The sequence below is a fragment of the Loxodonta africana genome, chromosome 9, assembly GCF_030014295.1.
Source record: "Loxodonta africana isolate mLoxAfr1 chromosome 9, mLoxAfr1.hap2, whole genome shotgun sequence".
NCBI classification, from domain to species: Eukaryota; Metazoa; Chordata; class Mammalia; order Proboscidea; family Elephantidae; genus Loxodonta; species Loxodonta africana.
The window spans coordinates 76,540,554-76,555,554 of NC_087350.1; the positions used below are offsets into that span (position 1 = coordinate 76,540,554).

Below are 15,001 nucleotides of genomic sequence, written 5' to 3' on the forward strand. Positions count from 1 at the left end.
CTCAGCTGCTAACCAAAAGGTTGGCAGTTTGAACCCACCAGTCACTCCACAGGAGAGATGTGGCAGTCTGCTTCCATAAAGCTTTACGGCCTTGGAAAACCTTTGGGACAGTTCTACTGTCCTATAGGGTCACTATGAGCTGGAATCAACTTGATTATAACAGGATTTTTTGGTTTTTATTGCTTCAGTACATTGGGGAACCAGACGATGAAGAAAATGCCACATTAGCAGAGCAAGGACACACTGTGAAAACCAGGCAGAAAAAAGGAACTTGAGTGGGAGTTAGCTAATCTACCTGCTCTCCAGCTGTGATTTGGGATGGAGTTCTCCATATTACAAATGGATAAAAGTACTATCAAAAGCAGTCTTTGCCAGATAGTTAATATAAACACGTCTCATTTTGTTTGAGGAATAAAGAGAAAAATTCGGCAAAGGCTACATGAAAACGTACTATTGGACAAGGCAAATGAAACAGCACCAGAAAGACGAAGAGGAAAAGCATACCTCTGAAAATGATCTAGAGAAAGGTCCAGAAGAAAATTTCAGGGAACTGGCATCCTCAACTTAGTGTAAAAAGAGATCGCCTCGATTAAAGAGAAATAAAATGTCCTAAGAAGATAACAGGCTGAAATGAAAGGGTAATGGAAGGTGGTGAAAGTGAAATAAGATGAGACAAAATAAATATGGATAAGAGAAATCTAAATTACAATCTACATGGCAGGCAGAAAGAAAGCAGAATTTATAGAACAAAAAGTCAATTTAGTGATGTGGAGACAAATTTGAGAAGCTCTCCCAGAACACAAAGGAAAAGGAATGAAGGTGTGTACTGCAATGAAGTCTAAATAATAATTATGAATTTGATTATAAAACTGAATGCAAATGTGAAAATCATTTTCAAAAGAGACAATGTATAACTTAAAACTAAGACCAATAATAATTGAGCAAAGTCTCAGATCATATTGCTATTCTTGTTAGTTGCCATCCAGTTGATTCTAATTCATGGCAACCCCTGTGCACACAGTAGAGTAGAACTACTCCAGAGGGTTTTCAAAGCAGTGATCTTTCTGAAGTAGATCACCAGGCCTGTCTTCTGAGGAGCCTCTGGGTGGGTTCAAACCTCCAACCTTTCTGCTAGTAGTGGAGTGCTTAACTGTTTGAGCCACTCAGGGACTCCTAGATTATATTAACAAACAGTAAAGGGGTGACAAGTAAAAGTGTGCTAAATTCCTTCCCTTAAGTAGGTAGCAATCAACAGGTTCAGTTCGCTCTTGACTCTGACTCAGGTTTAGGAAAGTTTTTGATAAATTTAAAACTAGACACTAATAGAATTTAAACACCCTTTTCAACCTAAAATAATTTAAAACAACAAACATAGTCCATATACCAAGAGGCAGAAAAAAAAGGAAAACGGGAAAAACAAACAAAAAATTAAGAAAAAATTGAAAACACAAATAATCCGCAGAGAACAGAATAGCAAAAAGAGAGAGAGACCAAATTATGTATAACAGTGCCTGTAATATTAATGGGTAAAACTCCCACACTGAAAGAGAGAGACTCTCAGCTGGGCCCTTCCCCTAAAGAAAATCAAGGCACCTACAGACACCTACAATCATCTACAAAAGTGACCCCCAAAAAGGGTAAGTAAGATGCAGACAGGAAAATACGAGGAAAAAGAAATCAAATATCATGATATTAGCATAAATAGAAATTTAAAATCCCATCTTCCAAAAAATAAAGGCACTGAATGTGAAAAGATGATTATCTTACATTTACATTTGGTTAATGAGTATGCACTGATTTTATAATAAAAATTAAAAGTTAAGGCACGATGGTGAAATTAAAATGAGTATATAATAGAGGATAAATTTATATTACTAAAATTTAAACATATAATAGAGGGATTTAGGTATAAAGTAATTCCACATATCAATTAGAAATTAAAGCAATTAAATAGGAGGTAGGAGGCAAGAGGGGAAGGGAAAGCAGAGAAACTTTCCTATACTCACACATTTCCTCCTACTGTTGATCCTTGACTGACATTCAACTCACCTAGTAAAGCTGCCCAGTGAAGTGGGGTTCTAAATAAGTTATCATAAGACGTTATATTGCAGCTTTCATAGGAGGTCAAGACATCAACCACTGTCACATTCCCATCGGCGACTGCAAAGTGAAGAGGTGTTCGACCCTCATAGTCTTGCCAGTTCAGTAAAGACTCCGTAGGAGCAGCATCCTATTTTTAAGGAACCAGAGACACAAATGGATCCTCAATAAATCACATTTGACAAAAGTATAAACTAAGCAATTTTCTAAATAAAACTTCTACATTCTTTCTCCGTACAAGTAAAAAATGAAAAATGTAATCACTAAAATAAAGACCCAATGGTTAGGATAAATAACGGATTTGAATCAGCTGAAGAAAGAACTAGTAAACTGAAAGACAGGTCTGAAGTAATTACTCAGAATGTAGCAGAGAGAAACAAGGAGATGGAAATATAAAAGAGAAATTAAGGGGCATGGAGGATAAAATGCATAATTGGAGACCCCAAAGGAGAGAGCAGAAAGAATGAGGGAGAAGGCAAGAGATGATAGTTACACATTTTCCAGAACTGAGATCTGATAATCGGAATGTATAACAAACAGGATTAAAAAAACCCACACACACATACCTAGACATACTGTAGTAAAACTGTAGAATGCCAAACAAAGAGAAGAGTTTTAAAGTAGCCAGAGAGAAAAGGCATATGATCTATAAAGGGCTAACAATTAGACTCCTCAAGAGCAACAAAGAAAGCAGCATGTTTTTCAAGAGCAGGGTTGAAATACAGGTATTTTTACCAATGAAAAACAGAGTTTACCGTCAATAGGTATACTCTAAAGGAAGTTCTAAGGAATATACTTCAGGAGGTAAGATAATAACTCTAGAAGAAAAATTTGAGATTCAAGAAGGAATGCAAAGTAGAGAAATTAGTTAACATGTAAGTAAAAATAATCATTCTATAAACAAATTAATATTTTGAAATTCTAATTTGTATGTTAAAAAGTAAATAGAACTAAATATTCCACATAAGTTGGAAATTGGGAAGGAGTGATAAGAAAACTTCAACAAATCTGATATATATTAAGAAGCTATAAGAGAGTTTAGAAGTTGCTTAGATATACAATCAACGCACATAAATATCAACTGCATTTCTACACACCTACAGTAACCAGTTAAATATATACTCTAACCCCACTGCCGTCAAGTCGATTCTGACCCATAGCGACCCTATAGACAGAGTAGAACTGCCCCACAGAGTTTCCCAGGCTGTATATCTTTACGGAAGCAGACTGCCACATCTTACCCCCCTGGAGCGGCTGATTGGTTTGAACCACTGATCTTTCGGTTAGCAGCTGAGCGCTCAACCACCGCACCACCAAGGCTCCTAAATATATACCCTAGATATGTTAAAAAATGTTTGAAGTGATTGTAATAGCAAAAAAATGGAAACAGTCTAAATGTTCATCAATAACAGAATGAATAATGTGTGATTTATTCATAAACTGGAATGCTATGTAACTGTGAAAATTAACATATTACAGCTGTACATAGCAACACAGATAAAATCATCAGCATAATGTTAAACAAGAAAAGTAAGCTGCAAAAAATATATATACCATATAATTCCGTTTACATAAAGTACAAAACCTTAAAGACTAAAAAATATACTGGATTAAGGATACAAGCATATGCGGTAAAACTATAAAAACATCAGTGGAATGATAAACACAGAATTGAAGATGGTGGTTATTATGGATTGAATTGTGTCTCCCAAAAATATGTGTCAACTCAGTTAGTGCATAATTCTCAGTATTGTGTCATTTGTCCACCATTTTGTTATCTGATGTGATTTTCCTATGTGTTGTTAACCCCACCTCTATGATGTTAATGAGGTGGGATTAGTGGCAGTTATATTAATGAGGCAAGGCTCAATCTACAAGATTAGGTTCTATTTTAAGTCAACCTCTTTTGAGATATGAAAGAGAGAAGCAAGCGGAGAAACAGGGGGACCTTATACCACCAAGAAACAAGAGCCAGGAGAATAGTGCGTGCTTTGGACCCGGGGTCCCTGCACTGAGAAGCTCCTCAACCAGGAAAGATTGATGGCAATGACTTTACCCCAGGGTCGACAGACGGAGAAAGCCTTTCCCTGGAGCTGGCACCTGGAATTTGAACTTCTAGCTTCCTAGACGGTGAGAAAATAAGCTTCTGTTTGTTAAAGCCATCTACTTGCAGTATTTCGGTTATAGCAACACTAGATGACTAAGACAGTGGTTGCCTCTTAGACAAGAGGAACAGAATAGTATTGGGAGGTACCACACTTAGGGGACTTCGAAGGTGATGGTACTTTAACTCGGTGGTGAGTACACGAGTATTTGTTGTTTCCTTATTCTTTATATCTTATATGTACTTTACAAATATTCACTTGTATCTACTGACCATCTAATAAAAATAAGTATAAAATAAAGCCAGGGAATGATAATTTAAATTCAGGATAGTAATTGATGGAAGACAGGAATGGGTGTGGCAGAGAGGGAGACAGTGCATTTGAAAATTATCACATAAAAAATTTCCATGAGGTCTTAAATAGTGGTATTAAAAATGTTCTGTTTCTTGGGTAATAGGTTACACGTTTGTTGTATTCCTTTGCTTCATAATTTGCACGTATGTCATACATATGTTTTCATATATATTGGATATTTCATAATAAAAGTATTTTTTTAAAAGGTCATATAGGTATAACGGCACCATTGTACTCACCAGGATGCATCTCACTGTATGAACAGCGCTTGGATCTTTGTGATTGGCTGCCCAGTGAAGTGGAATCTTGCCTTCGACATCAGGAATTCCAATGTTGGAATCATGCTTGATAAGCAGCTTTACATGCTCAGGGTTATTGTAGTAGGCACTCCAATGCAGAGCTGTTTGCTGCAAAATTGAGAAGTGCTCAAAAAATAACAATGACAACAGTAACAACTAACATTTCCTAAACTCTGGATTATAGGACAACCACTGTTATAAGTTTTATATATTCTTTCTCTGTAGTAATCATGACATCTCTGGGAGATAAGTAATCTTAATTTGCATGTAATTGCTGAGGAAACTGAGGCACAAAGAAGAAAAGTAACCTGCCCAAGGACATAAAGGTAGTAAGTGGCCAAATTAAGATTTTAATCCAAGCAGTCTGACTCCAGGATCTGACTTCTTAATCATGACAAGTATTTAGGTCATCAGGTAATAATAAGTGATAATACTGAGAAAAAGAAAAGCAGTCCCATAATTTAAAAATAAGCGATGAGCATACCTGGTTATCATCAAGCACCTTAAGAATTTGATAGAATGTTTTGAATTTTATATCTATAAAAAAGATGAGGATCTGGAGTCCATTCCCTTGTATCAAAAGGTAAATTTAAATTTAACTATAATTTTACAGGATAGCTTGTTAGACCTGGCAACTGATGAAAAGATACATTTTGAATATATAATAGCACTTGCTTTATTTTAAAGTTAAAAATGAACATCCTGAACTTGTCGAAATTGTTTTAAAATCTCTTGTTCCATTCTCACCAATATACCTCTATAAGGCTGGTTACCATAATAGCAGAGTTATTAAGAAAAAAATAAACTGTCTAGATATACATTATCCTTCAAGCCAATCTAGAATTAGGTAATTTAATAAGCAGGAAGCAAACTCATTTTTCACATTAAAAACTTAAAATATTGATATATGTGGTATTCATTCAAAGGGTGCCTATAGGCATTTTATACAAAGATTCACTATTTAACTCATTACTTTTTTTTTTTCACAAAAAATTTTATACACAAATTGTTCTGTGATTAGTTGCAATCCCTGCAATGTGTCAGCACTCTCCCCCTTTCCCTTTCTACCCTGGGTTCTCAGTGTCCATTCATTCAGTTTTCCTGTCCCTTCCTGCTTTCTTGTCTTTGCTTTCAGGCAGGTGTTGTCCATTTGGTCTCCCATACTTTGATTGATCAAAGAAGTACATTCGTCATGTGCATTATTGTCCAATCCTTGGCTGAAAGGTGGACTTCAGGAGTGGCTTCAGTTCTGAGTTAGCAGGGTGTCAGGGACCATAGTCTTTGAGGTTCCTCCAGTCTCTGTCAGACCAGTAAGTCTGGTCTTTTTGTTGTGAACTTGAACTTTGTTCTACATTTTTTTCCCGCTCTGCTCGGGACCCTCTATTGTAATTCCTGTCAGTGCAGTCGGTGGTGGTAGCCCAGCTCCATCTAGTTCTTTTGGGCTCAGGCTGGTGAAGGCTGTGGTTCATTTGGTCCATTAGTCCTCTGGACTAATATTTTCCTTGTGTCTTTGGTTTTCTTCATTGTCCTTTGGTCTGAATGTGCTGGGACCGATAGATGGATCTTAGAGGACTGCTCACAAGCTTTTAAGACCCCAGACGCTACTCACCACAGTAGGATGTAAAAGATTTTCTTTATGAACTATGTTATGTCAATTGACCTAGATGTTGCCCAACAACTCATTTTTTTTTTGTTTATTTACAACTGCAGAACAAAAAAAGTCACAAGTAAAATAGCAATTATCAATTGTATATAAGCACATTTTCTAGAAACAACATGTACAGTTTCTGTTATTGTTCTGATTAAATTTACTGAAATTCATTTTATGTCTGTTAAATTTAATAGTAAAAAGCTTGGGCTTGTATTTCCTGTATCTTTGTTTTTTATTTTATTTTCTAGTAATTCATTCTTAATATGTGTTATAAAATTATTGTTCTGCAACAGATCGGACGTTAAAAAAACAAACAAAAAACGGGTCCTTCAACACAGATATTTTGAGAAGCACTGCTCTAGGCTTTGTGTCTCTCTCTTTCTCTTCTCTGCCTCTGAGCTCAATCAGTTCCTTGAACTTTCCAGCTTAAAGCAGTATTGTCCTCAATATCTACAGCCCAACCTGCACCTCTTTTATGGTGTTCACACTCCATCTTGAATTATAGCTATTTATACATTTTCTTTATCTTTTCTATTAGACTCTTGTCAGCATATACATACGTAGTTCTGATCACTATTTCACTTCCCAAACACACTTTAAAATGGGTTGGCAAACTACAGCCCACAAGTCACATTTGGCACGTGACTTGTTTTTGTAAAATTTTACTGGAATACAGCCATGCTCATTTATTTACACATTGCCTATGGCTGCTTCCACCCTACAACAGCAGAGTTGATTAGCTGGTTAACTGTGACACAGACTACGTGGCCCGCAAAGCCTAAACTATTTAAAAAAATACTTAATATCTGGTCCTTTACAGGAAAAGTTTCCTGACCTTTCATTCTAAAAGAAGATGTGCAATGCATTCACAAAGAAAAATATAGCATTTTGAGTTTTCCAAACTGAAAACCAGAGGTGTCCACCCGAAAAATAATCAGCCAGCACCCAGGCCTGTAGCAAATTCGTGTAGGTGATTCAAAACTGCTTTTGAATAGAAAGAAAAATAAAACCTCTATTGGTTAAGGGAGAGGTTCCTATGGGCCCTGATCTTTAAGCTCCCTCCCATTCTCTATGTTCTCTAATGGGGAATAGTGAACAGCTCGGCCTTCTTCCCCTTCCTGTACTTCAATTTTCAAATAATTATAGTCACTGAACGCACCAACTATAGGATCTTTTTCAGGCCCTGTCCTTAACCGCTGGGATCCTCTTGCTGTACAGGTGACTAAGTCAGTGGTGTGCATGTGGGGGGGGGGGCATGAGGATGGTGGCTAGGGGGTTGTGGAGATAAATGTGGAGGATTCAGCATAAATTCAGTTTGCCCAACAGCTCTGTTGAGCTCTTGGGCTCAATTGTAACTGGGCTTCAACTCTATTGCTGAGACTTCGTTTCTGCTTTTTCTTAAGCTCTGATGACTGTATCTCTGCTTTGTTCCCTATGATAAAAGTGCCTGGTAGAAAGGAAGGGGATTGTTGCACTTGTCTACAGACCATACCCCCACCGTACTCCTCTTGTAAAGAATGAAATGATCAGAGCATCAACCAAAACAAAGACCAGTACGAACAATATATTAAAATTCAAGAGCAGAGAATAGATCCTAGCAACAAATGCTAGAGCAAATGTCAGAACTAAAGTGAAACTAATAATGTTTTAGCTAACAGTATGCACTCGGCATTTGTTAAATACTTAGTTTATTATCTCATTTAATCTTTAATGATCTTATTATCCCGTTTCTGCGTATGAGAAAATTGAGTAATATACCCAAGGACACTGAATTAGTAGGTGGTAGCTTCTGGACTGAAACCCAAGGAGTTTGATGCCAAAGCCCAGGCCACTAAGCCACTATGTACGTAGTACATTGCCTTGGGCATTTGGCCACTACGAGCCTAACAGTCTATAGTAACTATCACAATTACCTACCAAATATTGGGTCTTGGAGTCAGAAGATCTGGGTTTGAATTTTGGTTCTGCCTTTTAGACCTTGGGTAAAAACTTAATCTTCCTGAGCTTCAGTTTCCCCATCCGCAAAAAAGGAAATGAAACTACCTACCACGCATAGTTATGAGAATAAAATGACGGAATTTAAATGAAATACCTTCCTGGAGTATAGTAGCCTTGGAATTGCTTTACCATGTGTATGGGTGGTAATTTAGGCCTTTTCCTTGAGGTTTCACATTATAAAGGGAAGCAAATAAAATTTGCTTTCTGTTCTCATTTGCCTTTGACTTGACAATGTATTACCTTGTTTTTATCCTGTGTATCCACTTCTCCTGGTGCCATAAACTTCAGCAGAAGTGCCAAACACTTGGGGCTCTTGTGTCGGGTAGTCAAGTGCAAAGGAGTCATCTCTTCTAGATCCTTTTGCATCCAGTTTGCTCTGCGTGTGAGTAAGAGCTTCATGAAACGATAATTTCCCTAAATAAAACCCAAGAGATGGTAAGAAGAAATTTCGTTTGGGGCAAAAAAAAAAAAAAATCTTAAAACGTTTTAAGTATTTTAATTATTCTGCTGGAGTAATAATATTCAGAGAAATTTAAAAAAGCAAGGATACTTACAATTTCAGTAGTTGTCATTTTTAGTTTTTCATGTTTCCTTCCAACCGTTTTCTATATACATGTAGTTTATATAGTGTATAATAATATATAAAAATAGTGTACAATATTTCATTGTGTTAAAGCAACAGGCTTTATTTAACCATTCTATTAATGGTAAGTATTTAGAATGTTTACAATATTTTCCTTTTATAGAAAATACAGCAGTGTATATCTTTTTTCCACATAGTTTTTCCTTCTTTGATTTTTTCATAAGAATAAATTATCAGGGACCAAACTACCGAATCAAAGGAGATTGAACATTTCACAGTTTCGGATGTACTTTCCAAATTGCTATATAGTAGCAGGAATGTGTGAATGTATTACTTCCAACAATTCTGACCAATATAACCAAAACCAAACTCACTGCCATCGAGTCAATTCCAACTCAGAGAGAGCCTACAGGACAGAGCAGAACTGCCCCACAGGGTTTCCAAGGCTATAAATCTTTACGGAAGCAGACTGCCACATCTTTCTCCTGTGGAATGGCTGGTGGGTTGAAACTGTCAACTTTTTGGTTAGCAGCCGAGTGCTTAACAACCATGCCATCAGAGCTCCTTCCCCTGACCACTATAGCACCTATTATTTATATAGTTCAAAGTATAACAACTCTGTGAAACAAGCAGAGATTTTTAATCCCTGTTTAAAGATGAAGCCCTGGTAGTTCAGTGGTTAAGAACTTGGCTGCTAACCAAAAGGTTGCCAGTTTGAATCCACCAGCTCTCCCTGGGAAACCCTATGAGGCAGTTCTACTCTGTCCTGTAGGGTCACTATGAGTCGGAATCAACTTGACAGCAATGGGTTTTGTTTTGTTTTTTTACTGGTGAGGGAACTGAGATTCAAAAGAGTCAAATGTTTTGTTCACAGTCATCTGGTCAGTAAGGAGTATATGATTAGCTTTTTGTTCTTGTTTTTAGGAGAGCTATTTACAAAAAAAAAAAAAATTCTTTTTTTTATTTACAGGTACAACTGAAGTAGAAGCAGCTAATTCAAAGTTTGGATCCCATGCTCATGTGGTCACCTAACCACCAACCCAGAAGTCGCTGTAAGCCCATCCACTTGTAGGCAATATTCTCCATTATCACTTAAACCATCTGAACTGGTAGAACTGACCCATCAGGAGAAAGCGGCTTAGCTACCAGGGATAAAGGAATACAGTATTGGGGATCCAGGCCAACTGTATATAATATATCCATGTAATATGGGAGCTTTGAAATAAAACAAAACTCCCTTAAAAATCGTTCTTTTGAGCTCTTTCCTGAGATCTAGTTCCAAATTTCCAATTCTGGTTAGAGCCTTCTGTATGCTTGGTACCACAAATATTTCAGAATCAACATAGGAAGTAGTATGTAAGAACGTGACTAAGGCCATGCCTAATATTTATCTTTCTTTATTCAAAGCACAGTGGCAGGCAGGGTTATCTGTCTGTTCCATCTTCTGAGACTCTCTCCACTCTTAACCTTGCTGGAAATGGGGCCTTTTAGCATTATAATGGCATTGATGTTCCACTATGAGAGACTATCAATATTAGCAAGAAAGACATTGCTAATTCTTTGTGAAGAACATGAGGCTCTAATACAAAGGGGACTAGCTAAAGCAACAAAGAGGGTGCAGAGGATGTATAAGACTTGCCTGCTTGCCCACAGGGGCAGAGATAGGATTCAGTTGAGCTCAAGGGTTGGGGCAGAGATAAGAAAGAATAAGACTAGGAAAGAGGGATCCATAGGAGTGTTCATATTAGATGGGCAGACTTGGCATGGACTGAAAAAAAACTAATGGGTACTGTAAAGAAATATTTTGCACCATTTTCCAGATTACTGATTATCAATAAAATAGATTCTTTCTAGTAACAGACCAACCTGTTTGCTTTTCTGGAGGTAGAGGAGATACAGTGAAATAATTTATCCTGCCTCCTTCTAATTCTCTTCATTTATTCACTCATTTAACATATATTTATTAAGCATCTACTACGTGTTGATTGGAAACCCTGGTGGGGCAGTGTGGTTAAGAGCTACAGCAACTAACCAAAAGTTAGGCAGTTCAGATTCACGAGGCGCTCCTTGGAAACCCTACAGGGCAGTTCTACTCTGTCCTGTAGGGTTGTTATGTGTCAGAATCAACTGGACGGCAACAGGTTTGGTTTTTTTGGTTTACGTGTTTATTAGATACTGAAGATCCTTTGGTGAATGAAATTAACAGGTTTTTGTCCTCATACAGCTCACAGTCTAGGTGAGGAAGACAAATATTGTACAAGTATACTGACCACTACAAATAAATGCAATGGAGTTATATAATAGGAGGGCGTAATCTAATCTGGAAACCCTGGTGGCTTAGTGGTTAAATGCTATGACTGCTAACCTAAAAAGGTCGGCAGTTCAAATCCGCCAGGTGCTCCTTGGAAACTCTATGGGGCAGTTCTACTCTGCCCTATAGGGTCGCTATGAAGTCGGAATGGACCTGACGGCAATGGGTTTGGTTGTTTTTTTTGGGGGGGGAATCTAATCTAGGAGGATTAAGGGAAGACTTCCTAGAGGAGGTTTCATTTAAACTAAAACCCAAAAGATGAGTAGCAGTCAGGGGAAGAGTGGGGGAAGAGCATTATGGATAAAAGGAGCAGCATAAGCGAAGCCTACGAGGTGAGAAAAATCATGGGAAGTTAAAGGACTTAAAAAAAAAAGCCACTGCGGCGATACTGTAGGGATTGTAGGGAGAGAGTGAAAGAAGATCAAGCTGAAGATATAGGTAGGGGCCAAATAAAATTTTGATTCTCCCTCTTCTTTGCCTCTCTTCCTCAATATCCATTCAATAACCAAGTGCTATACAATCTACCTTCATGAACTCTGATATGCATCTACTCCATTCCATTCCCACTGTCATGGCTCCTGGTTCAGGACCTCTTTAACTCTCATCTGAACTGTTGAACCTGAACAATTATTGCTAAAGTCACTTAACTGGCCTCCTCGCCTCCGATTATTCCCTCCCTGTAAGCCATCCTCCATAGAATCTCCCATACAGCCAAAAGAATGACCTTCTGAAGATACACCTAAAATTGTTATTTCCTCTTTAATTAAAAAAAAAAAAAATGAAGAAGTCAGTGGATACCCATTACCTCTAGGATAAAATCCAAACATGTTCATCTAGAATTCAAGTTCCTACTTCAAAAAGACAAAGGTATCTTTCTGTTTTATTCGTCTTTTCAAACAATCAGTTTTTGCTTTTGTTCCACTCTACTGTTTCTTTATTTTCTACTTTATATATTTTTATTCTTCGTTATTTCCTTCTTTGTACTTCTAACTTCTAGAGCGATGCTTAGTCCATTAATTTTCAGTTTTTCTCTTTTATTCCTAATTTATTCAGTTGTATCCCACAATTTTTAATATACACAGTTTTCATGGTAGGTCAGTTCAAAATATCTTATTTCCATTTTTATTTCTCCTTTGACCCATGCAATATCCAATACTACGTTTCAAAAATTCTAAACATGGATCTTCTGGTATATTTTAAATTGATTTTTAATTTTCAACATTGAGGTCAGAAAACAGTCTGTATGACAAATTCTTGTGCATTTGTTAAGATTAGCTTTAAAGTATAGAAATTGGTCAATTTTTATAAATATTCCATGCGTGCTTGAAATGAATGTATATTTTCTAATTATTGGGAGCAGTATTATTTATACGGTCTGTAAGTTTGTTTAGTTGTCTTAGTTATCTAGTGCTGCTACAACAGAAATACCACAAGTAGATGGCTTTAACAAAAAGAAATTTATTCTTTCACAGTCTAGTAGGCTACAAATCCAAATTCAGGACATCAGCTCCAGGTGAAGCCTTTCTCTCTCTTCTGGCTCCTGAGGAAGGACCTTGTCAACAATCTTCCCCTAGCTGAGAAGCTTCTCAGATGCAGGGATCCCAGGGTCCAAGGGTCGTGCTCTGCTCCTGGTACTGCTTTCTTGGTGGGATGAGGTCCCCCTGTCTCTCTGCTCACTTCTCTCTTTTATACCTCAGAAGAGATTGGCTTAAGACACTATCTAATCTTGTAGATCTCATCAATATAACTGCCACTAACCTATCTCATTAACATCATAGTGACAGTATTTACAACACAGAGAGAAATCACATCAGATGACAAAATGGTAGATAATCATACAATACTGGGGATCATGACCTAGCCAAGTTGACAGATATTTTGGGGGGACACAATTCAATCCATGACACTACCATAATTAAAGTCTCACTAATTTTTAATCTACTCTATTAATCTCTGAGAGAGGCACATTAATAAATCATAATGACACATATATTTGTCCACGTTTCCTTGTAGTTCTGTCAACTGTTTGGATATAAGTATATCATTGTGGCAAACATTGTTAATTGGCTAAAAGACCATATCCAATTCCCTTCCTCCCTTGCTGCTTCTCACTGATAAAAAGGGACAGACACAGCTGGTATAGCCCTTCTTCCTTCTTTCTGCCTGGAAGGTAGATTTGATAGCTATCCTGTGACCAGGAGGCAACAAGCATGAAAGAAAGCTGAAAGCATCTTGGTATACTTAGTCCTGACATTATCATGTGGAACAAAAATGCTTTTAATTTTACCCTCACTCTTCGGTCACAGCTTAAGTTGACAATTATTTTCCCTCTGCACTGTCTTTTGGTTTCTACTGATGCTGCCTATTTACTTATGGAAACTCAAAAATGGACTAATCAGAAATTTCTAGCTTCTCTTTGCTGACTACATCCAGACTCATTAATTTCCTCTTAGTTCCTAAGCACTTTCCCATCTCAGAGCTTTTGTTCAAGTTGCTCCTTGGGCCTTGAAAACTCTCCCACAGCTCTTTCCCTAACTGGCTAACTCTGTGTCCTTCAAGTCTCAGCTCAATTGTTTCCTGTCAGAGAGGCTTTCTTTGACCACCTTACCTAAGTAGAACTTATTTTGTTAATCTTTATCCTGGTACCGTTTCATTTCCTTTATAGTACTTCTCTTCATTTGTAGCCACATATATTTTTCTTTGTTTTCCCTTACTGTGATCTCCCTCATACATTGTACATGCCATGAAGGCAGGGAGTATATTTTCTTGATCATTGTGCTTGGCATAGTTCCTGGAACAAAACAGGTTCTTAATAAGTATTACTTGAAGGACTAAGTGAATAAGAAGAAATGAAATATCTTCTACAGGTTTTTGTTTTTCTTTAAAAATTCTTTTTAAAGTTTGTGATATTAGATCATAACAGTTAAGGGTCTTAATTTTCATATCTGGTATTTGATTACTTGTACTTATTAATGCTTCATTTATCTGAGCTTCATTCACAGTATATCATTTATCTGGATTATTCTTTTTGTCCAATGCCAGCTCTTGAGAAGGAAGGTGCTAAAATTTCCTCAAGAGGGCACTCTGCTCCAAATCTCTTGCCATCTTTTCTTTGAAAAAAGAGAAAGTGCCCAGGAAAAACAAATCTATGTGGCAGTTCATACCAAAAAATAAGGTTTGACCTTTCTGAGCATAACATTTCAAATATTGCAGAATAATTCATCATGACCTTTTAAAGATGTTCAATCAGACAATCATTTTGATTCTGAGATTAGAGGAAAAGGGAAGGAGAAGTGTTGTTGGGTGGGTAGCTAATAAGTTATAGACACAATGCTTGGCATACTTACATTTTACATTATTCTGGGGACTACCTACACAAAATCTGGTACATCTTAATAATAATATTTACTCATTCATTTATTCAACAAACATTCTTGGGCCTTGTTATGAAGCAGGCAATAGTAAAATATCTGCAGTTCATTTTACTTATTACTAAACTCTTTGACTTCAATTTCATCTTTGCTTCCTAAAGAAGCATCAAAGAAACTTTTTTTACAGATTACATAAACTATTGATCTGTGCCTCTATTTCCTCAAGTGT

General features: G+C 37.0%; 1 protein-coding gene across 3 annotated transcripts in view; it reads right to left on the bottom strand.

The window, feature by feature from the left end:
• The window catches only part of INVS (inversin), a 164,428-nt gene that overhangs the window by 68,902 nt on the left and 80,525 nt on the right, over positions 1–15,001 (bottom strand). For all 3 annotated transcript variants that reach the window (XM_023545097.2, XM_003407840.4, XM_023545096.2), the window contains exons 4-6: positions 8,748–8,921; positions 4,799–4,966; positions 2,050–2,230 (exon numbers count right to left, since the gene is read on the bottom strand). In XM_023545097.2, coding sequence (XP_023400865.1) covers positions 2,050–2,230; positions 4,799–4,966; positions 8,748–8,921 — 523 coding nt within the window. The remainder of the gene's footprint in view (positions 1–2,049; positions 2,231–4,798; positions 4,967–8,747; positions 8,922–15,001) is intronic.